The sequence below is a fragment of the Oncorhynchus masou genome, chromosome 22, assembly GCF_036934945.1.
Source record: "Oncorhynchus masou masou isolate Uvic2021 chromosome 22, UVic_Omas_1.1, whole genome shotgun sequence".
In the NCBI taxonomy this organism is placed as follows: Eukaryota; Metazoa; Chordata; class Actinopteri; order Salmoniformes; family Salmonidae; genus Oncorhynchus; species Oncorhynchus masou.
The window spans coordinates 545,772-570,365 of record NC_088233.1 but is presented as its reverse complement, the minus strand read 5'-3'; the positions used below and the strand labels follow the sequence as shown (position 1 = coordinate 570,365).

General features: G+C 44.5%; 1 protein-coding gene across 1 annotated transcript; it reads left to right on the top strand.

The window, feature by feature from the left end:
* Nucleotides 1–8,154: 8,154 nt before the first annotated feature.
* LOC135508872 (kunitz-type U19-barytoxin-Tl1a-like) lies at nt 8,155–19,826 on the top strand. Its single transcript, XM_064929078.1, has 6 exons — nt 8,155–8,288; nt 11,290–11,496; nt 16,847–17,023; nt 17,307–17,351; nt 18,807–18,885; nt 19,037–19,826. The coding sequence occupies exons 1-6, from the start codon at nt 8,219–8,221 to the stop codon at nt 19,119–19,121; spliced, it is 663 nt and encodes a 220-aa protein (XP_064785150.1). The 5' UTR covers nt 8,155–8,218; the 3' UTR covers nt 19,122–19,826.
* The last annotated feature ends 4,768 nt before the right edge of the window (nt 19,827–24,594 follow it).

Here is a 24,594-nt window from a genome sequence, read left to right as displayed (position 1 = left end):
CATCAATAAATATGACCAATAAACGATTATTGCATGAAAAGCCCAAACCATGTAATATTCAGCATCAGCTTTGATCTGGAACCCTCAACTGTGAATGATCTTTAACCCTGTGGTGCTCCCTAGCAGTCTCCCCCCGTGCTAGCAGCATTAGGAGCTGATCTTTAACCCTGTGGTGCTCCCTACCAGTCTCACCCCCGCTTGGCTTCTCCTCTTGGCTAAACGGCCCATAATTCCCAACAGGATGAAGCCAACCCTCTCCACATTCTTAGCGCCGAACACCTTGAAAAATTGTTAAACTTCCTCACCTTTGACCCCGTTCCAGACATTCATAGAGGATGGCTATTCAAACACTACGGGTTCTGACAGGCTTTACCTGTTGAAGCGAATTCAAATAGACACGTGACGAGGTTAATTCGTCTACAACAGCTACACATGCAAAACGACTACGCGAAACGTGCCACCGCTTTGAAAATAGAATTCAGTGGTTCTGCGACTCGCAAACACGGCATTTTGCTGACGAACACTGTCAAACAAGCTCGGATAAAACACCCACCATTATATTATCATAGACTTTGTTCAGCTTACTTTGCCCTACTCACTAAAACAACTTAATTTACTACTTGGGACCTACATCCCACGTTAGTTTGCCAATCTCAGAAGTCAGAGCTTGCAAGCACAGCTTTTGAGGCATCAAAAGTGAGCCGCGCTAAGAACCCTGACATCTTGGGTATCAGGAGCAGGCTCACTCACTCCAGTTAGAGGGTGCAGCATCGGGGAGCGGTAAGAGATAACGCACAAGCATGGTATCCTCCATGAAACCAATAACCGCTGTGATCAAAATAACTATAAAGTACGTTGCCAGCGAAACGACTACCGCCACAATCAACCTGCTCGCTAAGTTCCTGTACCCAACCCACACAAGAGTAAGAAAGATAACAAATGGTTCAATGACAATCAAAATGTAAACCAATGCTCTCTATGTCACTGCTGGCTAGGTGTGTAGCGAGGAATCAGGCGCAGAGAGCAGAGAGGTCGAGGGGGAAAAGTGCACTTTAATACGGCACCAAAATGAAATGCCCAACACGCAGGGCGCAAACACTGACCAACCCAAATCAATGGATAACAAGGTCCAGAGCACTAACAACACCAACGATACAACGTGAACATCAAAATAATCCCGCACAACAAAGGGGCGGGTTCCCTACGCTAAATAGGGAAGAAAATCACACACAAACAAAATTGGAACAGGTGTAACAAATGAGACAAAACTAACTGAAAACAAAAAGGGATCGGTGGCAGCTAGTAGTCCGGTGACGACGACCGCCGAGCACCGCCCGAATAGGCGGGGGAGACAACTTCGGCGGGAGTCGTGGCACTCTAAAAGTTCTGCTAAGAGAAGTACTAAAGCCCCAAAACTGTACAATGAGAAAATATACGTCGCCATGACTAGGCGTGGAAATATAAATAACCACATTCCTGTAAAGCTTAGAGAGGATCTCATTCTAAAAACTGTTGAAGTCATATGGCTACAGGTTCATCTGCTTCACCTAAAGCCCATTCTAGTGGGAAGCTGCTATAGATCACCAAGTGATAACAGTCACTATCTGGATAATATGTGTGAAATGCTTGATAAATGTATGTGATATCAACAGAAGTATATGTTCTGGGTAATTTAAATATTGACTGGACATCATCAAGCTGCCCAATCAGGAAAAGCTTCAAACTGTAACCAGTGCCTGTTACCTGGATCAGGTTGTTAGTCAACCTACCAGGTAGTTACAAACAGCCCAGGAATTAAATCATCAACATGTATTGATCATATCTTTACTACTGCTGCAGAATTTGCTTTCAAGCAGTATCCAAATCCATAGGATGTACTGATCACAATATAATAGCCATTTTAAGCATTTCCCTGTAAGGTCTACACCTGTTGTATTCAGAGCACGTGACAAATAAACTTTGATTTCATTTATTTATCTAGGAACACCAAAGTTCCAATGTCTGGGCCTAATATGGTGTATGAGAGGTCATACAATACGTTTTTTATTGATTAATATGTTGATGTAAATAATATTTGCTGGTCTGTGGTGTATAATGAGGAGCAACGAGACGCTGCACTTGACACATTTATACAATTGCTTATTCCAATTACTAATAAGCACAAACCCATTAAAAAAGGTTCCGCCCCTTTTTTTCAATTATCACCTAAAATGACATACCCAAATCTAACTGCCTGTAGCTCAGGACCCAAATCTAACTGCCTGTAGCTCAGGACCCAAATCTAACTGCCTGTAGCTCAGGACCCAAGTCTAACTGCCTGTAGCTCAGGACCCAAATCTAACTGCCTGTAGCTCAGGACCCAAATCTAACTGCCTGTAGCTCAGGACCCAAATCTAACTGCCTGTAGCTCAGGACCCACATCTAACTGCCTGTAGCTCAGGACCCAAATCTAACTGCCTGTAGCTCAGGACCCAAATCTAACTGTCTGTAGCTCAGGACCCAAATCTAACTGCCTGTAGCTCAGGACCCAAATCTAACTGCCTGTAGCTCAGGGCCCAAATCTAACTGCCTGTAGCTCAGGACCCAAATCTAACTGCCTGTAGCTCAGGACCCAAATCTAACTGCCTGTAGCTCAGGACCCAAATCTAACTGCCTGTAGCTCAGGACCCAAATCTAACTGCCTGTAGCTCAGGACCCAAATCTAACTGCCTGTAGCTCAGGACCCAAATCTAACTGCCTGTAGTTCAGGACCCAAATCTAACTGCCTGTAGTTCAGGACCCAAATCTAACTGCCTGTAGCTCAGGACCCAAATCTAACTGCCTGTAGCTCAGGACCCAAATCTAACTGCCTGTAGCTCAGGACCTATTTTTGATACAATTTGAAAGGAAACACTTTGAAGTTTGTGGAAATATGAAATGTGTTTTTTTGTACTATCATGTTTGAAATGCCATAATGTATTATTCCAGCACAGGTGTAATTTAGATTTGTGCGTGTATGTGCAATATGTTTGGGGCTTTAGGCTGGGTTTTAGTACAGCACTTTGATATAGCAGCTGATGTAAGAAGGGCTATATAAATACATTTGATTTGATCAGTGCTGTACAGAAACCCAGCCTAAAACCCCAAGCAGCAAGCAATGCAGGTGTCGAAGCACGGTGGCTAGGAAAAAACTCCCTAGAAAGGCCAAAACCTAGGAAGAAACCTAGAGAGGAACCAGGCTATGAGGGGTGGCCAGTCCTCTTCTGGCTGTGTCGGTGGAGATTATAACAGAACATGGCCAAGATGTTCAAATGTTCATAAATGACCAGCATGATCAAATAATAATCATCACAGTAGTTGTCGAGGGTGTAAACAAATTGACAACAGACTTTCAACATGCTTACAGGGAAGGACGCTCGACAAGCACGGCATGGCACTTACACAAATGACTGATGATTGGCTGAGAGAAACATAATCCAGGTAGAAGCAGGAATTCCCATGGTAGCGGTTTTGGCCCCTTTCTTTTTTAAATGTTTGCAAACAACATTCCACTGGCTTTGAGTAAGGCCAGTGTGTCTACTGTTCAGTCGTGTGGTCAGGTGCCCCAAAAAAGGACTCAGGAAAATTGCAGTTGGCTCAGAACAGGGCAGCATGGCTGGCCCTGAAAAGTACATGGAGAGCTAACATTAATGATGTGCATGTCAATCTCTCATGGCTCAAAGTGGATGAGAGATTGACTTCCTCATTACTTGTTTTTGTAAGAGGTGTTGACAAGCTGAAGGTACCGAGCTGTCTGTTTTAAAATACTAGCACACAGCTCGGACACCCATGCATACCCCACAAGACATGCCACCAGAGGTCTCCTCACAGTCCCCAAGTCCAGAACAGACTATGGGAGGTGCACAGTACTACATAGAGCCATGACCACATGGAACTCTATTCCAAATTAAATGTTATTTGTCCCATACGCATGGTTAGCAGATGTTAATGCGAGTGTAGGGAAATTCTTGTGCTTCTAGTTTCGACAATGCAGTAATAACCAACAAGTAATCTAACCTAACAATTTCACAACAACAACATAATACACACAAGTGTAAATGGATGAAGAATATGTAAATAAAGATATATGAATGAGTGATGGTTCAGAACGGCATAGGCAAGATGCAGTAGATGGTATTGAGTACAGTATATACAGTGGGGAGAACAAGTATTTGATACACTGCCGATTTTGCAGGTTTTCCTACTTACAAAGCATGTAGAGCTCTGTAATTTTTATCATAGGTACACTTCAACTGTGAGAGATGGAATCTAAAACAAAAATCCAGAAAATCACATTGTATGATTTTTAAGTAATTAATTTGCATTTTATTGCATGACATAAGTATTTGTGTCATGTTCTGACCTTTATTTCCTTTGTTTTGTCTTTATTTAGTATGGTCAGGGCGTGAGTTGGTGTGGTCAGTCTGTTTTTCTATGTTGGGGTTTTGAGTTCAGCCTAGTATGGTTCTCAATCAGAGGCAGGTGTCGTTAGTTGTCTCTGATTGAGAATCATACTTTGGTAGCCTGGGTTTCACTTTTGGTTTGTGGGTGTTTGTTTTCCGTGTGTGTGTTTGTTGCCACACGGTACTGTTTCGGTTTTGTTCGTTTCACGTTTATTGTTTTGTAGTCTTCAGTTTGTCTTTATAAACGTTATGGACACTTACCACGCTGCGTATTGGTCCTCCGATCCTTCTCACTACTCCTCTTCAGAAGAGGAGGAAGAATGCGTTACATCAGAAAAGCAGAACTTAATATTTGGTACAGTAACCTTTGTTTGCAATTACAGAGATCATACGTTTCCAGTAGTTCTTGACCAGGTTTGCACACACTGCAGCAGGGATTTTGGCCTACTCCTCCATACAGACCTTGGCGTCTGTTTGATTGAGTGTGTGGACAGGTGTCTTTTATACAGGTAATGAGTTCAAACAGGTGCAGTTAATACAGGTATTGACTGGAGAACAGGAGGGCTTCTTAAAGAAGATAGCCGGAATTCTTACTGGTTGGAAGATAATGCTTTGTAAGTGGGAAACACTGCCGATTTGGCAGGTTATCAAATACTTGTTCTCCCCACTGTATCTATGTGTACATGTGTGTATAGTGTGTATAGTGTGTATGTTATCGTGTGTGCATGTGTCTGTGCCTATGTTTGTGTTACTTCACAGTCCCCGCTGTTCCTTAAGGTGTATTTTTACCTGCTTTTTAAATCTTATTCAACTGCTTGCATCAGTTACCTGATGTCAGCATCGCGCCGACAGAAACAAGCATCTTTCTGGTAAGAAGAGGGGCGGGGGGGTATGCCTTATGATTAACGAGACGTGGTGTGATCATAACAACATACAGGTACTCAAGTACTTCTGTTCATCTGACTTAGAATTCCTCACAATCAAATGTCGACCACATTATCTACCAAGGGAATTCTCTTCAATTATAATCACAGTCATGTATATTCCCCCCCATGTAGACACATCTATGGCCCTGAACAAACTTTATTTGACTCTATGTAAACTCGAAACCACATATCCTGAGGCTGCATTCATTGTAGCTGGGGATTTTAACAAGGCTAATCTGAAAACAAGACTCCCTAAATTCTATCAGCATATTGATTGTGCTACCAGGGCTGGTAAAACCCTGGATCATTATTATTCTAACTTCCGTGAAACATATAAGGCCCTCCCCCGCCCTCCTTCCAGAAAAGCTGACCATGACTCCATTTTGTTGCTTCCAGCCTATAGACCGAAACTAAAACAGGGTCTCGACCACCCTGGGTCTCGACCCCGCCCTGTGCAACTGGGCACTGTACTTCCTGACGCGCCTCCCCCAGGTGGTGAGGGTAGGTAACAACATCTCCCCCCCGCTGATCCTCAACACTAGGGCCCCACAAGGGTGTGTTCTGAGCCCCCTCCTGTACTCCCTGTTCACCCACGATTGCGTGGCCATGCACCCCTCCAAAACAATCATCAAGTTTGCAGACGGCACTACAGTGGTAGGCTTGATTACCAACAATGACGAGACGCCGACACGGAGGAGGTGAGGGCCCTCGGAGTGTGGTGTCAGGAAAATAACCTCACACTCAACGTCAACAAAACAAAGGAGATTATCGTGGACTTCAGGAAACAGCAGAGGGAGCATCCCCCTATCCACATCGACGGGACAGTAGTGGAGAGGGTAGTAAGTTAAGTTCACAGACAAACTAAATTGGTCCACCCACACAGACAGGGTGGTGAAAAAGCCGCAGCAGCGCCTCTTCAACCTCAGGAGGCTGAAGAAATTTGGCTTGTCACCAAAAGCACTCAAACTTCTACAGATGCACAATTGATAGCATCCTGTCGGGCTGTATCACCGCCTGGTACGGCAACTGCTCCGCCCACAACCGACTCTCCAGTGGGTAGTGAGGTCTCTGCACAACGCATCACCGGGAGCAAACTACCTGCCCTCCAGGACACCTACACCACCTGATGTCACAGGAAGGCCATAAAGATCATCAAGGACAACAACCACCCGAGCCACTGCCTGTTCACCCCGCTATCATCCAGAAGGCGAGGTCAGTACAGGTGCATCAAAGCAGGGACTGAGTGACTGAAAAACAGCTTCTATCTCAAGGCCATCAGACTGTTAAACAGCCACCACTAACATTGAGTGGCTGCTGCCAACATACTGACTCAACTCCAGCCACTTTAATAATGGAAAAATTGATGTAAAATGTATCACTAGCTACTTTAAACAATGCCACTTAATATAATGCTTACATACCCTACATTACTCATCTCATATGTACAGTGGGGAGAACAAGTATTTGATACACTGCCGATTTTGCAGGTTTTTCTCCTTACAAAGCATATTGAGGTCTGTCATTTTTTTAATCATAGGTACATTTCAACTGTGAGACGGAATATAAAACAAAAATCCAGAAAATCACATTGTATGATGAGAATTCCGGCTCTCACAGACCTGTTCGTTTTTCTTTAAGAAGCCCTCTCCACTCATTACCTGTATTAACTGCGCCTGTTTGAACTGGTTACCTGTATAAAAGACACCTGTCCACACACTCAGACAGACTCCAACCTCTCCACAATGGCCAAGACCAGAGAGCTGTGTAAGGACATCAGGGATTGCTCCCCCCCTCCCCTCTTTTACACCGCTATTACACTCTGTTGTTATAGTCTATGCATAGTCACTTTAATAACTCTACCTACATGTACATATTACCTCAACAAACCGGTGCCCAAGCATATTGACTCTGTACCGGCACCCCCTGTATATAGTCTCGCTATTGTGGTTTTACTGCTGCTCTTAAATTACTTTTATTTCTTATTCGTATTTTTTAAAACTGCATTGTTGGTTAGGGGCTCGTAAGTAAGCATTTCACTGTAAGGTCTACACCTGCTGTATTTGGCACATGTGACTAATACAATTTGATTTGAGAGCATGTTAAAATCAAGTCACGACGTGATTATTCATTCACAACTAGGATGTTGCTGGGCCCAGTGCAGGCAGTGTGGTCCCCTGGTCTTCTGGTCCCCGTGCTGTGGTAAAGGACGCTAGACTTAGCATAGACAGCTCAGAGGTGAGTGCAGTGGAGGTAGGAAGAATATGTTGGCTCTATATGTAATAGCGATTAACAAGAGTGACAGACATGGGGGTGATGTGGGCTAGTGTGGCTGAAATACCAGGGCTGAATTTTGTCCCAGTCCGTCCCTGCTTGGTTTGCGTTATTTTTGTTGTGCACATGTTTTCATGGATGTTAGATTCAAAGCAAATTAAAGTTGTCTCCAACAAACAAAATGGAGCAGTATTTGAAAAAACTTGTGATCTCTGGTTAAAGATCGAGTTTTGACGTCCTCTCTATATGTTAACCTATACAGCACAAACAGATCTGGAACCAGGCTAACCGGTCTGGGACCAGGCTAACCGATCTGGGACCAGGCTAACCGATCTGGGACCAGGCTAACCGATCTGGGACCAGGCTAACCGATCTGGGACCAGGCTAATATCCTTTTTGCACCCAATACCCTTATCGTACACTCCTTTTACCTGGGGCCCATATGGAATAGGGTTTGGGACACAGCCCTGGTATCAGAGGAACCATTATAAGTACAAAGGTCAGTGACGTCAACTGCCAATCCTCCACTTCCCCTGTAGTTTACTGGAGACTACAATCGTCATTCACTCTGTTGAAGACTAGAGAGAACACACAGACATCATGAAACAAATGGTCATATTTGTTTTTTTTGCTTTTGCTACATTCTACATGGTTCACACTGAAGTACCAGGTAGGTTCAATCATTTAGTATTTGTGTGACTACCTCAGTCAGTACCAGGTAGGTTCAATCATTTAGTATTCATGTGACTACCTCAATCAGTGCTCTGTCTGTACATCTGAAATTAATTTGCATTTCGAGACTATGATTTCATCAAATATGTCTACCGTTCTCTGCTTATAAAGTTGTCTTATAACTCTTACTATGTTTTCGTTCTAGCATCAAACGCTTGTAATGTTTTTCAATTAGTTTTACTCCTCTGCCACTTGAAATAAGGGAAGCCTGTCTGTGCTTCTCTTCAACTTGAGTTTGGGAGGGAGTGCAAAAAAGTCCAACACACATTTCATTCAATATAGAAAATATGACAATATTTTACAACAATATTTATGAATTTAATCAATGAATGAAGTTACTCATGTTTCAATGTTATCCATTCTAAGATTCTGCATTTATGGTAACACTGTAACTAATATAGAACAGGGAAGTCAAAGGTTATTCTCTTTAAATCCTTTATGATCCGTGACAGTATCAGTTTGACAACATGGCGGTTTCACTGACAGTTGAAGGCTTTACTTTAGATCAAGACGTAATAAAAGACAAGCACTAAATCTCATCTGTTTCTGTGTCAAAGGTTTTCGTTCTGAAGCAGTAAATAGAGTATACATTGTACAGTGAAATATGAATGCGTCGTACTCATCTGTTTTGATGGGCGTTGATGAGGTGTTGAAGGTTTACCTTTCGACCTTGTGGGCCATATCCAACACCAGCGTAAGCTAAGTCCAGGTCACATGGTGTAAATCTGAGAATCATCAAGACTACGATGAAAAGAAGGTGGTTTGTTGTTGAATGTTGTTGTCCTACAGTTTAGGAGTCAGAGTTTACAGAGAATGCTGCTTCCTGTATTTGAAATGTTTTAGGACCCTATAAAGCTAGGAACAATCATTTGCCCAACAATGATTGCGATATTGCGCAAACTGAGAAGGTCACATGGGTTTCTGCCATTAAGGGACTCAACAACCTCAAATCTACCCCAGACTGGGACCACAGCGAATTGTTATAGACCTTAATACCATCAGTATAGTTAGTTGGGCTGTGGTTGCTGGATGAGAAGGGGTTACGGTCAAAGTCAATAAGATACAGGGAAGTTAGTTGGGCTGTGACTAGTGGTTGGGGAGGGGTTACGGTCAAGGTCAATAAGATACAGGGAAGTTAGTTGGGCTGTGACTAGTGGTTGGGGAGGGGTTACGGTCAAGGTCAATAAGATACAGGGAAGTTGTGCTGTGGCAGCAAGCTGGATGGTTTGACCTGGTTCAGTTTTCCGCATGGTGTTCTGACCATCTCTGGAGTTCGAGACCGTCTTGGTTTCAGTTCTCTCTGGAGTTTGAGACCGTCTTGGTTTCAGTTCTCTCTGGAGTTCGAGACCGTCTTGGTTTCAGTTCTCTCTGGAGTTCGAGACCGTCTTGGTTTCAGTTCTCTCTGGAGTTCGAGACCGTCTTGGTTTCAGTTCTCTCTGGAGTTCGAGACCGTCTTGGTTTCAGTTCTCTCTGGAGTTCGAGACCGTCTTGGTTTCAGTTCTCTCTGGAGTTCGAGACCGTCTTGGTTTCAGTTCTCTCTGGAGTTCGAGACCGTCTTGGTTTCAGTTCTCTCTGGAGTTTGAGACCGTCTTGGTTTCAGTTCTCTCTGGAGTTCGAGACCGTCTTGGTTTCAGTTCTCTCTGGAGTTTGAGACCGTCTTGGTTTCAGTTCTCTCTGGAGTTCGAGACCGTCTTGGTTTCAGTTCTCTCTGGAGTTCGAGACCGTCTTGGTTTCAGTTCTCTCTGGAGTTCGAGACCGTCTTGGTTTCAGTTCTCTCTGGAGTTTGAGACCGTCTTGGTTTCAGTTCTCTCTGGAGTTTGAGACCGTCTTGGTTTCAGTTCTCTCTGGAGTTTGAGACCGTCTTGGTTTCAGTTCTCTCTGGAGTTGGAGACCGTCTTGGTTTCAGTTCTCTCTGGAGTTCGAGACCGTCTTGGTTTCAGTTCTCTCTGGAGTTTGAGACCGTCTTGGTTTCAGTTCTCTCTGGAGTTTGAGACCGTCTTGGTTTCAGTACTCTCTGGAGTTTGAGACCGTCTTGGTTTTAGTTCTCTCTGGAGTTTGAGACCGTCTTGGTTTCAGTTCTCTCTGGAGTTCGAGACCGTCTTGGCAAAAGGACATCTTTTTACCAATGGAATCTGTGTTGCATTGTAAGGGATTGGATACATACGTCCACATATGTCCAGAAAAATAATTAGACCGTACATACATCTCTGTGATGGACACCTTCACTTTGACTTGCTTTAAAAACAAGAAGCCAGAAAGCCTCTAGGCTGCCATATTAAACACGTGGGACTGAGGAGGGAGTTGCAGGTGGGACTGAGAAGGGAGTGGTGAAACTGTAGATGACATTATGATGTTTACAGCCATCATAAAAACTAGGAGTGGGCCTCTCTGGTGACAAAGTTAGTTAAACATTTACATTCAACATATTGCACGATAATCATCTGCACTCAATCGTAGTGGATGTATGTAGTGCATGTACTGTTTGCAGTGCATATTGTTTGTCTGTCTAATTCTCCCCCTCATACTGCGACATTACAACATTAGAAATACAAGTGGTATACAAGTGCAATTTTCATCTTAAAATAATATATTTTTCTAAATGCATCCAGCCCCTAAATGTGTTCTGTCTGCTCAGTTCTCTCTACTTTATCCCCATCTCTCCATGGTCCAGCAGCACACAGGATGTTCTCAGGTCTCTCTACTTGTCTGTTCTGATTTATCCCCCTCTCTCCATGGTCCAGCAGCACACAGGATGTTCTCAGGTCTCTCTACTTGTCTGTTCTGATTTATCCCCCTCTCTCCATGGTCCAGCAGCACACCAGATGTTCTCAGTTCTCTCCACCTGTCTTTTGTAAATGTTCCTTTTATCTTCTATGGTCTAACAGCGTACTGTAGTCTGTTCTAACCCCCCCTCTCCATTTCTCTCTGTGTTCCAACAGAGTACTGTTTCCTACCACAGGATGAGGGTACAGCTCCAACCTCAGGAGCAGATGACTTCCAGATCATGCTGTATTATGACGCAGCTAAAGACCTGTGCTACCCCTTCAAGTACCTGGGGGAGGGCGGCAACGCGAACCGCTTCACCCTGGAGAGGCTCTGTATGAGGAACTGTTCTGCCAAGGCAGAGGAGATTTATCCCATGGACGGTGAGAACACACATTTAAAGTAGAACTTATAGCCTTTTAGCAACATGACATCTGATTAAAATCTGTTTATATACAGCCCGCAAAAAATATTGCACCTTTTATTATTCTCTGACAAGTGAGCAGATAGATATGGTCATTTTTACGTTTTCATCAATTCATAGAATGTCTTGGGAATGACAGAGTAAGGCATTTGTGAAAATTCTATATCAACAAATGCTGACACTATATCTGACCAAATGGTGGAAGACGAGCATTGTAATTTTGAATTCTGTAAAGTCTGTGTGGAAGAGGTGAAAAATGATTTATCTATCAACAATGACAAGCCACCGGGGTCTGACAATCTGGATGGAAAATTACTATGGATAATAACGGACGATATTCCACATCTTCAATTTAAGCCTACTAGAAACTACGTGCCCTCAGGCCTGGAGGGAAGCAAAAGTCATTCCGCTACCTAAGAATAGTAAAGCCCCCTTTACTGGCTCAAATAGCCGACCAATCAGCCAGTTACCAACCCTTAGTAAACTTCTGAAAAAAATGGTGCTTGACCAGATAATGTTATTTTACAGTAAACAAATTGACAGACTTTCAGCTCACATGTAGGGAAGGACATTCATCAAACACAGCACTTACACAAATGACTGATGATTGGCTGAGAGAAAATGATAAAAAGATTGTGTGGGCTGTTTTGTTAGACTTCAGTGCAGCTTCTGACATTATCGATCATAGTCTGCTGCTGTAAAAACGTATGCGTTGTGGCTTTATACCCCCTGCTATAATGTGGATAAAGAGTTCTGTCTAACAGAACACAGAGTGTGTTCTTAATGGAATCTCCAAGAGAATCAGGAATCCTCCAAGGCAGCTGTCTTGGCCCATTACTTTTTTCAAACTTTGCTAATGACATGCCACTGACTTTCAGTAAAGCAAGCGTGTCTATGTATGCGGATGACTCAACACTATACATGTCAGCTACTACAGAGAATGAAATGACAACACTTAATAAAGGGCTGCAGTTAGTTTCAGAATGGTTGGCAACTAAAACTAAAAGCATTTGGGACAAATCATTCACTGAACCCTAAACTAAATCTTGTAATGAATATTGTGGAAATTTAGCAAATTGAGGAGACTAAACCACTTGGAGTAACCCTGGATTGGAAACTGTCATGGTCAAAACATATTGATACAACAGTAGCTAAAATGGGGAGAAGTCTGTCCATAATAAAGTGCTGCTCTGCATTCTTAACAGGACTATTAACAAGGCAGGTCCTACAGGCCCTAGATCTGTCACACCTGGACTACTGTTCAGTCGTGTGGTCAGGTGCCACAAAAAATGACTCAGGAAAATTGAAGTTGGCTCAGAACAGGACAGCACGGCTGGCCCTTGGATGCACACAGAGCTAACATTAATAATATGCATGTAAATCTCTCCTGGCTCAAAGTGGAGGACAGATTGACTTCTTCACTACTTTTATTTATGAGATGTATTGACATGTTGAATGTACCGAGCTGTCTGTCTAAACTACTGGCACACAGCTCGGACACCAATGCATACCCCACAAGACATGCCACAAGAGGTCTCTTTACAGTCCCCAAGTCCAGAACAGACGATGGGAGGCACACAGTACTACAGAGCCATGACTACATGGAACTCTATTCCACATCAAGTAACTCATGCAAGCAATAAAATTAGATTTTAAAAAAGATAAAAAGATAAAAATACACCTTATGGAACAGCGGGGACTGTTAAGCAACACCCACATGCATACAAACACATGGTAACATACGCACTCTCAACGTCAACAGTGAAGAGGCGTCTCCCGGATGCTGGCCTTCTAGGCAGAGTTCCTCTGTCCAGTCTCAACGTCAACAGTGAAGAGGCGTCTCCGGGATGCTGGCCTTCTCGGCAGAGTTCCTCTGTCCAGTCTCAACAGTGAAGAGGCGTCTCCGGGATGCTGGCCTTCTCGGCAGAGTTCCTCTGTCCAGTGTCTGTGTCCTTTTGCCCATCTTAATTTTATTTTTACTGGCCAATCAGAGATATGTATTTTTCTTTGTAACTCTGCCTAAAAGGCCAGCATCCCGGTGTCACCTCTTCACTGTTGACGTTGCGACTGGTGTTTTGCGGGTACTATTTTATGAAGCTGCTAGTTGCGGATTTGTGAGTAGTCTTTCTCAAACGAGACACTACTAATGTACTTGTCCTCTTGCTCAGTTGTGCACCGTGGCCTCCCACCCCTCTCTATTCTAGCTAGAGCCAGTTTGCGTTGTTCCAGTAGTACATAGCGTTGTACGAGATCTTCAGATTCTTGGCAATTTCTCACATGGAATAGCCTTAATTTCGCAGAACAAGACTGACGAGTTTCAGAAGAAAGGTATTTGTTTCTCGCCATTTTGAGCCTGTAATCAAACCCACAAATGTTGATCCTCCAGATACTCAGCTAGTCTAAAGAAGGCCAGTTTTATTGCAGTTTAACTGTGCTAACATAATTACAAAAGGGTTTTCTAATGATCAATTAGCCTTTTAATGAAATGATAAACTTGGATTAGCTAACAAAGTGCCATTGGAATACAGGAGTGATGGTTGCTGATAATGGGCCTCTGTACGCCTATATAGATATTCCATTAAAAATATGCCGTTTCCAGCTACAATAGTCATTTACAACATTAACAATGTCTACACTGTATTTCTGATCAATTTGATGCTATTTTAATGGACAAAAAATAATTTTCTTTCAAAAACAAGCACATTTATTTAAGTTTTTGGGTTATTAATTGCAAAGCTTTAAAAACCAAAGCCAGACTGCAACATTAGTAGCCTAGCTAGGAATGTAAATTGCATCTGTACACTTTCCCTCAAAGCAGCGCAATTGAAGTTGATTTCACCGATGCGATTGCATCAGGCAGTCATTTCCTAAAGTAGATGATCCTATTAAAATATATTCTAATGAGAAGTTAGCGAAAATAAATAAGATCTTGCTACCATCGAAAGGAAAATCCCTACCTATTTGTTGAAAAATCCCCGATTAACTCTTTAGTCATGTATCCCAGTTTACCAATTTTGCTTATGGCCTTGCCTACACCTAGCGACCATTTAACAATGAAAAATATTCCTTTGTATTTGGAATGGCAAGCCAGATAAAATTAAAGTAGACTATTTATATACTAAATATTAATTCGGAGGGCAGATATTAAATATTAAAGCATTAGACCTCACTAAATCCAAACTGGTTCTTCAGCAGATTAATAATGTCTCACCCCGTTAGTTACAATTTCAGTTTAATCCACCAGAAAACACAGAACAAATAACCTGACCGACCTCTGTATTTTACACGAGAATCTCTCTGGGAGCATCAGGTGACCACTTGCGCAATGTAGCCGCTTACGGGTATTCTTCAACATAAATGCGTAAAACTACGTCACAATGCTGTAGACACCTGGGCAATACGTAGAAAGAGTAATCTGGTTGATAGCCCATTCACAGCTCAATAGGGACTCATTGGAACGCAGCGCTTTCAAAACATGAGGCACTTCCGGATTGGATTTTTCTCAGGCTTTCGCCTGCAACATAAGTTCTGTTATACTCAGACAATATTTTTTACGGTTTTGGAAACTATAGAGTGTTTTCTATCCTAAGCTGTCAATTATATGCATATTCTAGCATCTTGTCCTGACAAAATCCCGTTTACTACGGGAACATTTTTTTTTCCAAAAATGAAAATACTGCTACTTAGTCACAACTTAAAGACCATAAATTGGTTAAAGAAAATTGTGATAAAAAAAGTATACCAGTTTCATTTAAGGACCAAAACATTGACAGCTTTCCCAACTATAAACTTAGGACACTAAAGAGGCCTTTCTACTGACTCTGAAAAACACCAAAAGAAAGATTCCCAGGGTCCCTGCTCATCTGTGTGAATGTGCCTTAGGCATGCTGCAAGGAGGCATGAGGACTGCAGATGTGGCCAGGGCAATAAGTTGCAATGTCCGTACTGTGAGACGCCTAAGACAGCGCTACAGGGAGACATGACGGACAAGCTGATCGTCCTCGCAATGGCAGACCACGTGTAGCAACACCTTCACAGGATCGGTACATCCGAACATCACACCTGCGGGACAGGTACAGGATGGCAAGAACAACTGCAGAGTTACACCAGGAATGTACATCCCTCCATCAGGGGTTAGACTTTCCGCAATAGGCTGAGAGAGGCTGGACTGAGGGCTTGTAGGCCTGTTGTAAGGCAGTTCCTCATCAGACATCACCGGCAACAACGTCGCTTATGGTCACAAAACCACCGTTGCTGGAGTACAGGAGAGGGCTCAGAACGCACCCTTGTGGGGCCCCAGTGTTGAGGATCAGCGGGGTGGAGATGTTACCTACCCTCACCACCTGGGGGCGGCCCGTCAGGAAGTCCAGTACCCAGTTGCACAGGACGGGGTCTCGAGCTTGATGACGAGTTTGGAGGGTACTATGGTGTTAAATGCTGAGCTGAGGTCGATGAACAGCATTCTCACATAGGGATTCCTCTTGTCCAGATGGGTTAGGGCAGTGTGCAGTGTGGTTGCAATTGAGTCATCTGTGGACCTATTTGGGCGGTAAGCAAATTGGAGTGGGTCTAGGGTGTCAGGTAGGGTGGAGGCGATATGGTCCTTGACTAGTCTCTCAAAGCACTTCATGATGACGGAAGTGAGTACTACAGGGCGGTAGTCATTTAGCTCATAAAGAGCTCTTCACTGACATGTCACGGTTTTGTCTCACCAGTGATGATGGTCGGCTTTGCGTTTATCATCGAAGGAATGAGCATTACACCGGCAACTGTACTGCACTGCACTGCAGTACTTAATGCAGCTGGTGGCCACACCAGATTCTGACTGTTACTTTTGATTTTGTCCCCCCCTTTGTTCAGGGACACATTATTCAATTTCTGTTAATCACAGGTCTGTGGAACTTGTTCAGTTTATGTCTCAGTTGTTGAATCTTGCTATGTTCATACAAATATTTACACATGAGCTAGGCATCCTGTCAGTGGGATACCTGTTGTCAACTTCCGGTAATTAAATAAGTATGTTCAATAGGAAAGCAAAATTAGCAGGTTCGCTTCGCTGCAAACTCAAACACGGATTTCCAAACTTGTGTCATCGTACTAAAACTCATATTTATTCTTCATTTTTCAAGCCTGAAACCTTGAACAAAGACTGCTGACATCTAGTGGAAGCCATAGGAATTGCAATCTGGGATTGCATATGACCCTATGCTTTCCATTGTAAGAGCATGGGCTCCTAGTGTGTAATTAATCACACATCTTAGTGTGTAATTAATGCCATCTCTCCATACCCAACCCTTGTCCTTCCCCAGAGTCTAAAGCCTGCCACTTCAAGAAGGCTCTGGGTGAATGCTTTGGCACCTACCTGCGTTATTTCTACGACCCCATCCATGAGAAGTGTAAAAAGTTTCACTGGACTGGCTGTGTGGGGAACGGGAACAGGTTCATCGACCATCATGCCTGCAATGCCACCTGTGCTGGGATTCATGGTAAAATGACATTACATAAAATTACATAGCATAGCAAAAAAAATATTAATCAATAATGAAATATCAATTTCTCTGGTAGTGTTCAATGAAACTGAAAACTAACTACAGATGAATGTCATGTTGAATAATAAACTGATATAATATCTATAACAATCTGATATTATAATATCTATAATCTGATATTATAATTTATATAACAATCTGATGTTATGTCTATAATAATCTGATATTATAATAATCTGATTATGTTGTCTATAATATTTCTGACATGTTCTGTCATCAGATGAGGGTACTGAAGAGGAGGAGGATGAGCCCGATACTCCTGTTGGTGAGTAGAGAAATACACTACATGACCAAATGAATGTGGACACCTGTCGAACATCCCATTCCAAAATCATGGGCATTAATATGGAGTTGGTCTACCCTTTGCTGCTATAACAGCCTCCATTCTTCTGGGAAGGCATTAATATGGAGTTGGCCTACCCTTTGCTGCTATAAATAATAGCCTCCACTCTTCTGGGAAGGCTTTCCACTAGATGTTGGATTATTGCTGCGGGGACTTGCTTCCATTCAGCCACAAGAGCATTAGTGAGGTTGAGCGGTGTGCTCGATGTTATACACCAGTCAGCAAACGGTGTGGCTGAAATAGCCAGATCCAATCATTTGAAGGGGTGTCCACATACTTTTGTATTGTATTATATCGTTTTTTTCCTCACCAGTCAACACACAATACCCCATAATGACGAATGAAAACTGAAATCTGTGCAAATCTATTAAAAATAAAAAATGGAAATATCACATTTATATAGGTATTCAGACCTTTCACAGGGTTCATCAAGGGTCTCTCCGTACTTTGCTCCGTTCATCTTTCCCTCGATCCTGACTAGTCTCCCAGTCTCTGCCTACGAAAAACATCCCCAAAGCATGATGCCTCCACCGCCATGCTTCACCGTAGGGATGATGGTGCCAGGCTTCCTCCAGACCTGGCGCTTGGCATTCAGTTAAATGTTGGTTTCATCAGACCAGAGAATTTTTTTCTCATGGTCTGAGAGTCCTTTAGGTGCCTTTTGGCAAACTCCAAGAGGGCTATCATGTGCCTTTTACTGAGGAGTGGCTTCTGTCTGGCCACTCTACCATAAAGGCCTGCTTGGTGGAGTGCAGCAGAGATGGTTGTCCTTCTGGAAGGTTCTCCCATCTCCACAGAGGAACTCTGGAGCTCTGTCCCAGGGACCATTAGGTTTTTGGTCACTTCCCTGACCAAGGCCCTTGTCCCCGTTTGTTTAGTTTGGCCGGGCAGCAGCTCTAGGAAGAGTCTTGATGGTTCCAAACTGTGGGACCTTATATAGACAGGTGTGTGCCTTTCCAAATCATGTCCAACCAATTGAATTTACCACAGATGGACTCCAATCAAGTTGTAGAAACATCTCAAGGATCATCAATGGAAACAGGATGCACCTGAGCTCAATTTCGAGGCTCATGTTCGCGTCTCATAAATAATTTTTTAACATTTGCAAAAATTCTAAAAACACTTTTTCACTTTGTCATTATGGGGTATTGTGTGTAGATTATAGAGAAAAATAAATAATTTAATCAATTTTAGAATAATGCTGTTAAGTAACAAAATGTGGAAAAAGCCAAGGGTTATGAATATGTTCCAAAGGCACTGTGTAGTGTAGGTCTGTTAAAAAACAATATACTGTAGGCCTGTTCAACAGTTTGGACTTAATATTAATTTATTATCTTCTGTTAATTAAACACTGACCTGTTATTCTGTTTCCTGCAGCCCTGATTCTAGGAGTGGTGTTTGGGATCACTGGAGCAATACTCATCATAGTCATTGTTGTCCTGACCATGCAGAGCAAGTAAGTACACTATTCATCATTCTCTTCTGTAATCTCTTCTGTTAGGAAACTAGTTGAACAGGAAAATTAGAATTACTCAGTTTGTACTATTTTAGTTTTTTAGCATATTTATGCTACAAATAACGAACTGTTCTTTTATATCAAATATCAGGAAGAATCACAAAAGTGATACAAAGAAAGTGAAAGATGTCAAGCTGGAGACACAACTGCAAGAAGAACCAATTGAGATGGCGTAGAGAAGACAACCACGAAAGGAAATTAGAATGACCAGAACACATGATTTCATTCATGTCAACGTCCATGATGAGTTGACGGGCAGCCATATTGAGTGTACACATGCCAGTCATTCTAATTGTAGGGGAAAAAACAGCTCTGGCCCTCATCTGAATGGCCCCTCTCAGGGTGATATCATAGAGTAACATAGGCCTACAGTTGCAACTAACAAACTTCAAATTCCATATAATGTTTACCTCATTTGTTGTTATCAGACTATTCAAAAATCATTTGTTTCTGTGTTGACAATATCGTATCTGACTTACCCATCACAAATGTACGCCAGGCTATTTCCTCATGGTTATGTTTGACATCTCAGTTATTTTATGATGTATTTTTTTATACTCTCCTCTTTTACAATAAGAATGTATGTTTATTTCAAGTAAATTTGGTAACTACTCAAATATTCTCCACAGATTTTAAAGAATAAGCACTATTCTTTACCAATTAGATTCGAGTTTGTTATTGAACTACTGAGTGTGCAACAAGATTTATCTGATATTTTAATCATTTTGAATGTGTTTTATGTGCTACGAAAGGTTTGTGTTTGGTCTGTATCAACATTCTAATAATAATATTAACATTCACATAGGTTTTGTAGAAGCTACTAAATGGTATGTTTTTGTAGGACATGATATGAGAATAAACCAATACACAGTTTGAAAACATTTAGTCCTTCACGGGACTGCGATGACATGGTACTGGACCAGGTTATCACCACCGATAGCGAGGGTGTCCAACAAGGGAGGTTTTCCTGCCCAACAAGGTTTTTTTTCCTGCCCAACAAGGTTTTTTTTCCTGCCCAACAAGGTTTTTTTTCCTGCCCAACAAGGGGGGGTTTTCTGCCCAACAAGGGGGTTGTTCCTGTCCAACAAGGGGGGGTTGTTCCTGCCCAACAAGGTTTTTTTTTCCTACCCAACAAGGGGGGGTTTCCCTGTCCAACAAGGGGGTTGTTCCTGCCCAACGGGTTTTTTTTCCTGCCCAACAAGGGGGGTTTTCCTGCCCAACAAGGGGGGTTTTCCTACCCAACAAGGGGGGTTTCCTGTCCAAGAAGGGGGGTTTCCTGTCCAACAAGGGGGGGTTTTCCTGTCCAACAAGGGGGTTGTTCCTGTCCAACAAGGGGGATTGTCCTGTCCAACAAGGGGGTTTGTCCTGTCCAACAAGGGGGTGTTCCTGTCCAACAAGGGGGATGTCCTGTCCAACAAGGGGGATGTCCTGTCCAACAAGGGGGTGTTCCTGTCCAACCAGGGGGTGTTCCTATCCAACAGTGGTGTGTTACTGTCCAACAAGGGGGTGTTCCTATCCAACAGTGGTGTGTTACTGTCCAACCAGGGGGTTTTCCTATCCAACAGTGGTGTGTTACTGTCCAACCAGGGGGTTTTCCTATCCAACAAGGGGGTTGTTCCTGTCCAACAAGGGGGTTGTTTCTTTCCAACCAGGGGGTGTTCCTATCCAAATGTGGTGTGTTCCTGTCCAACCAGGGGGTTTTTCTATCCAACCGTGGTGTGTTACTGTCCATCCAGAGGGTGTTCCTATCCAATGGTGGTGTGTTACTGCTCAGCCAGGGGGTGTTCCTATCCAACAGTGGTGTATTACTGTCCAACCAGGGGGTGTTCCTATCCAACAGTGGTGTGTTACTGTCCAACCAGGGGGTGTTCCTATCCAACAGTGGTGTATTACTGTCCATCCAGAGGGTGTTCCTATCCAACATTGGTGTGTTACTGTCCAACCAGGGGGTGTTCCTATCCAAAGGTGGTGTGTTACTGTCCAACCAGGGGGTGTTCCTATCCAACAGTGGTGTATTACTGTCCATCCAGAGGGTGTTCCTATCCAATGGTGGTGTGTTACTGTCCAACCATGGGGTGTTCCTATCCAACGGTGGTGTGTTACTGCCCAACCATGGGGTGTTCCTATCCAAAGGTGGTGTGTTACTGTCCATCCAGAGGGTGTTCCTATCCAACCTGGGGTGTGTTACTGTCCAACGGTGGTGTATTACTGTCCAACGGTGGTGTGTTATGGTTCAACCAGGGGGTGTTCCTATCCAACCGTGGTGTGTTACTGTCCAACCAGGGGTGTTCCTATCCAACGGTGGTGTGTTACTCTCCAACCAGGGGGTGTTCCTATCCAACCGTGGTGTGTTACTGTCCAACCAGGGGGTGTTCCTATCCAACCGTGGTGTATTACTGTCCAACCATGGGGTGTTCCTATCCAACCGTGGTGTGTTACTGTCCAACCAGGGGGTGTTCCTATCCAACCGTGGTGTGTTACTGTCCAACCAGGGGATGTTCCTTTCCAACGGTGGTGTGTCACTGCCCAACCAGGGGTTGTTCCTATCCAACAGTGGTGTATTACTGTCCAACCAGAGGGTGTTCCTATCCAACAGTGGTGTATTACTGTCCAACCAGGGGGTGTTCCTATCCAACGGTGGTGTGTTCCTATCCAACCAGGGGGTGTTCCTATCCAACCAGGGGGTTTTCCTATCCAACCAGGGGGTGTTCCTTTCCAACCGTGGTGTGTTACTGTCCAACCAGGGGTGTTCCTATCCAACAGTGGTGTGTTACTGTCCAACCAGGGGTGTTCCTATCCAACCAGGGGTGTTCCTATCCAAACGTGGTGTGTTACTGTCCAACCAGGGGTGTTCCTATCCAACCGTGGTGTGTTACTGTCCAACCAGGGGGTGTTCCTATCCAACCTTGGTGTGTTACTGTCCAACCAGGGGTGTTCCTATCCAACCGTGGTGTGTTACTGTCCAACCAGGGGTGTTCCTATACAACAGTGGTGTGTTACTGTCCAACCAGGGGTGTTCCTATCCAACCGTGGTGTGTTATTGTCCAACCAGGGGGTGCTCCTATCCAACAGTGGTGTGTTACTGTCCAACCAGGGGGTGTTCCTATCCAACGGTGGTGTGTTACTGCCCAACCATGGGGTGTTCCTATCCAACGGTGGTGTGTTACTGCTCAACCAGGGGTGTTCCTATCCAACCTGGGGGTGTATTACTGTCCAACGGTGGTGTGTTATGGTTCAACCAGGGGTGTTCCTATCCAACCGTGGTGTGTTACTGTCCAACCAGGGGTGTTCCTATCCAACAGTGGTGTGTTACTGTCCAACCAGGGGTGTTCCTATCCAACCGTGGTGTGTTATTGTCCAACCAGGGGGTGTTCCTATCCAACGGTGGTGTATTACTGTCCAACCAGGGGGTGCTCCTATCCAACCGTGGTGTGTTACTGTCCAACCAAGGGGTGTTCCTATCCAACCGTGGTGTGTTACTGTCCAACCAGGGGGTGTTCCTATCCAACAGTGGTGTATTACTGTCCATCCAGAGGGTGTTCCTATCCAATGGTGGTGTGTTACTGTCCAACCATGGGGTGTTCCTATCCAACGGTGGTGTGTTACTGCCCAACCATGGGGTGTTCCTATCCAAAGGTGGTGTGTTACTGTCCATCCAGAGGGTGTTCCTATCCAACCTGGGGGTGTGTTACTGTCCAACGGTGGTGTATTACTGTCCAACGGTGGTGTGTTATGGTTCAACCAGGGGGTGTTCCTATCCAACCGTGGTGTGTTACTGTCCAACCAGGGGGTGTTCCTATCCAACGGTGGTGTGTTACTCTCCAACCAGGGGGTGTTCCTATCCAACCGTGGTGTGTTACTGTCCAACCAGGGGGTGTTCCTATCCAACCGTGGTGTATTACTGTCCAACCATGGGGTGTTCCTATCCAACCGTGGTGTGTTACTGTCCAACCAGGGGTGTTCCTATCCAACCGTGGTGTGTTACTGTCCAACCAGGGGATGTTCCTTTCCAACGGTGGTGTGTCACTGCCCAACCAGGGGTTGTTCCTATCCAACAGTGGTGTATTACTGTCCAACCAGAGGGTGTTCCTATCCAACAGTGGTGTATTACTGTCCAACCAGGGGTGTTCCTATCCAACGGTGGTGTGTTCCTATCCAACCAGGGGGTGTTCCTATCCAACCAGGGGTTTTCCTATCCAACCAGGGGGTGTTCCTTTCCAACCGTGGTGTGTTACTGTCCAACCAGGGGTGTTCCTATCCAACAGTGGTGTGTTACTGTCCAACCAGGGGTGTTCCTATCCAACCAGGGGGTGTTCCTATCCAAACGTGGTGTGTTACTGTCCAACCAGGGGTGTTCCTATCCAACCGTGGTGTGTTACTGTCCAACCAGGGGGTGTTCCTATCCAACCTTGGTGTGTTACTGTCCAACCAGGGGGTGTTCCTATCCAACCGTGGTGTGTTACTGTCCAACCAGGGGGTGTTCCTATACAACAGTGGTGTGTTACTGTCCAACCAGGGGGTGTTCCTATCCAACCGTGGTGTGTTATTGTCCAACCAGGGGTGCTCCTATCCAACAGTGGTGTGTTACTGTCCAACCAGGGGGTGTTCCTATCCAACGGTGGTGTGTTACTGCCCAACCATGGGGTGTTCCTATCCAACGGTGGTGTGTTACTGCTCAACCAGGGGTGTTCCTATCCAACCTGGGGGTGTATTACTGTCCAACGGTGGTGTGTTATGGTTCAACCAGGGGTGTTCCTATCCAACCGTGGTGTGTTACTGTCCAACCAGGGGGTGTTCCTATCCAACAGTGGTGTGTTACTGTCCAACCAGGGGTGTTCCTATCCAACCGTGGTGTGTTATTGTCCAACCAGGGGTGTTCCTATCCAACGGTGGTGTATTACTGTCCAACCAGGGGGTGCTCCTATCCAACCGTGGTGTGTTACTGTCCAACCAGGGGGTGTTCCTATCCAACCGTGGTGTGTTACTGTCCAACCAGGGGGTGTTCCTATCCAACAGTGGTGTGTTACTGTCCAACCAGGGGGTGTTCCTATCCAACAGTGGTGTATTACTGTCCAACCAGGGGGTGTTCCTATCCAACGGTGGTGTGTTCCTATCCAACCAGGGGGTGTTCCTATCCAACCAGGGGGTTTTCCTATCCAACCAGGGGGTGTTCCTTTCCAACCGTGGTGTGTTACTGTCCAACCAGGGGGTGTTCCTATCCAACAGTGGTGTGTTACTGTCCAACCAGGGGGTGTTCCTATCCAACCAGGGGGTGTTCCTATCCAAACGTGGTGTGTTACTGTCCAACCAGGGGGTGTTCCTATCCAACCGTGGTGTGTTACTGTCCAACCAGGGGGTGTTCCTATCCAACCTTGGTGTGTTACTGTCCAACCAGGGGGTGTTCCTATCCAACGGTGGTGTATTACTGTCCAACCAGGGGGTGCTCCTATCCAACAGTGGTGTGTTACTGTCCAACCATGGGGTGTTCCTATCCAAAGGTGGTGTGTTACTGCTCAGCCAGGGGGTGTTCCTATCCAACCTGGGGGTGTATTACTGTCCAACCAGGGGGTGTTCCTATCCAACCGTGGTGTGTTACTGTCCAACCAGGGGGTGTTCCTATCCAACGGTGGTGTGTTACTGCTCAGCCAG

What these genes read in the sequence shown, in the direction of transcription:
- LOC135508872 (XM_064929078.1), top strand. Translation starts at nt 8,219, where the DNA reads ATGAAACAAATGGTCATATTTGTTTTTTTTGCTTTTGCTACATTCTAC. An exon ending in GGTTCACACTGAAGTACCAG is followed by an intron (nt 8,289 to 11,289) that starts GTAGGTTCAATC and finishes GTGTTCCAACAG; the next exon opens with AGTACTGTTTCCTACCACAG. An exon ending in CACCTGTGCTGGGATTCATG is followed by an intron (nt 17,024 to 17,306) that starts GTAAAATGACAT and finishes TTCTGTCATCAG; the next exon opens with ATGAGGGTACTGAAGAGGAG.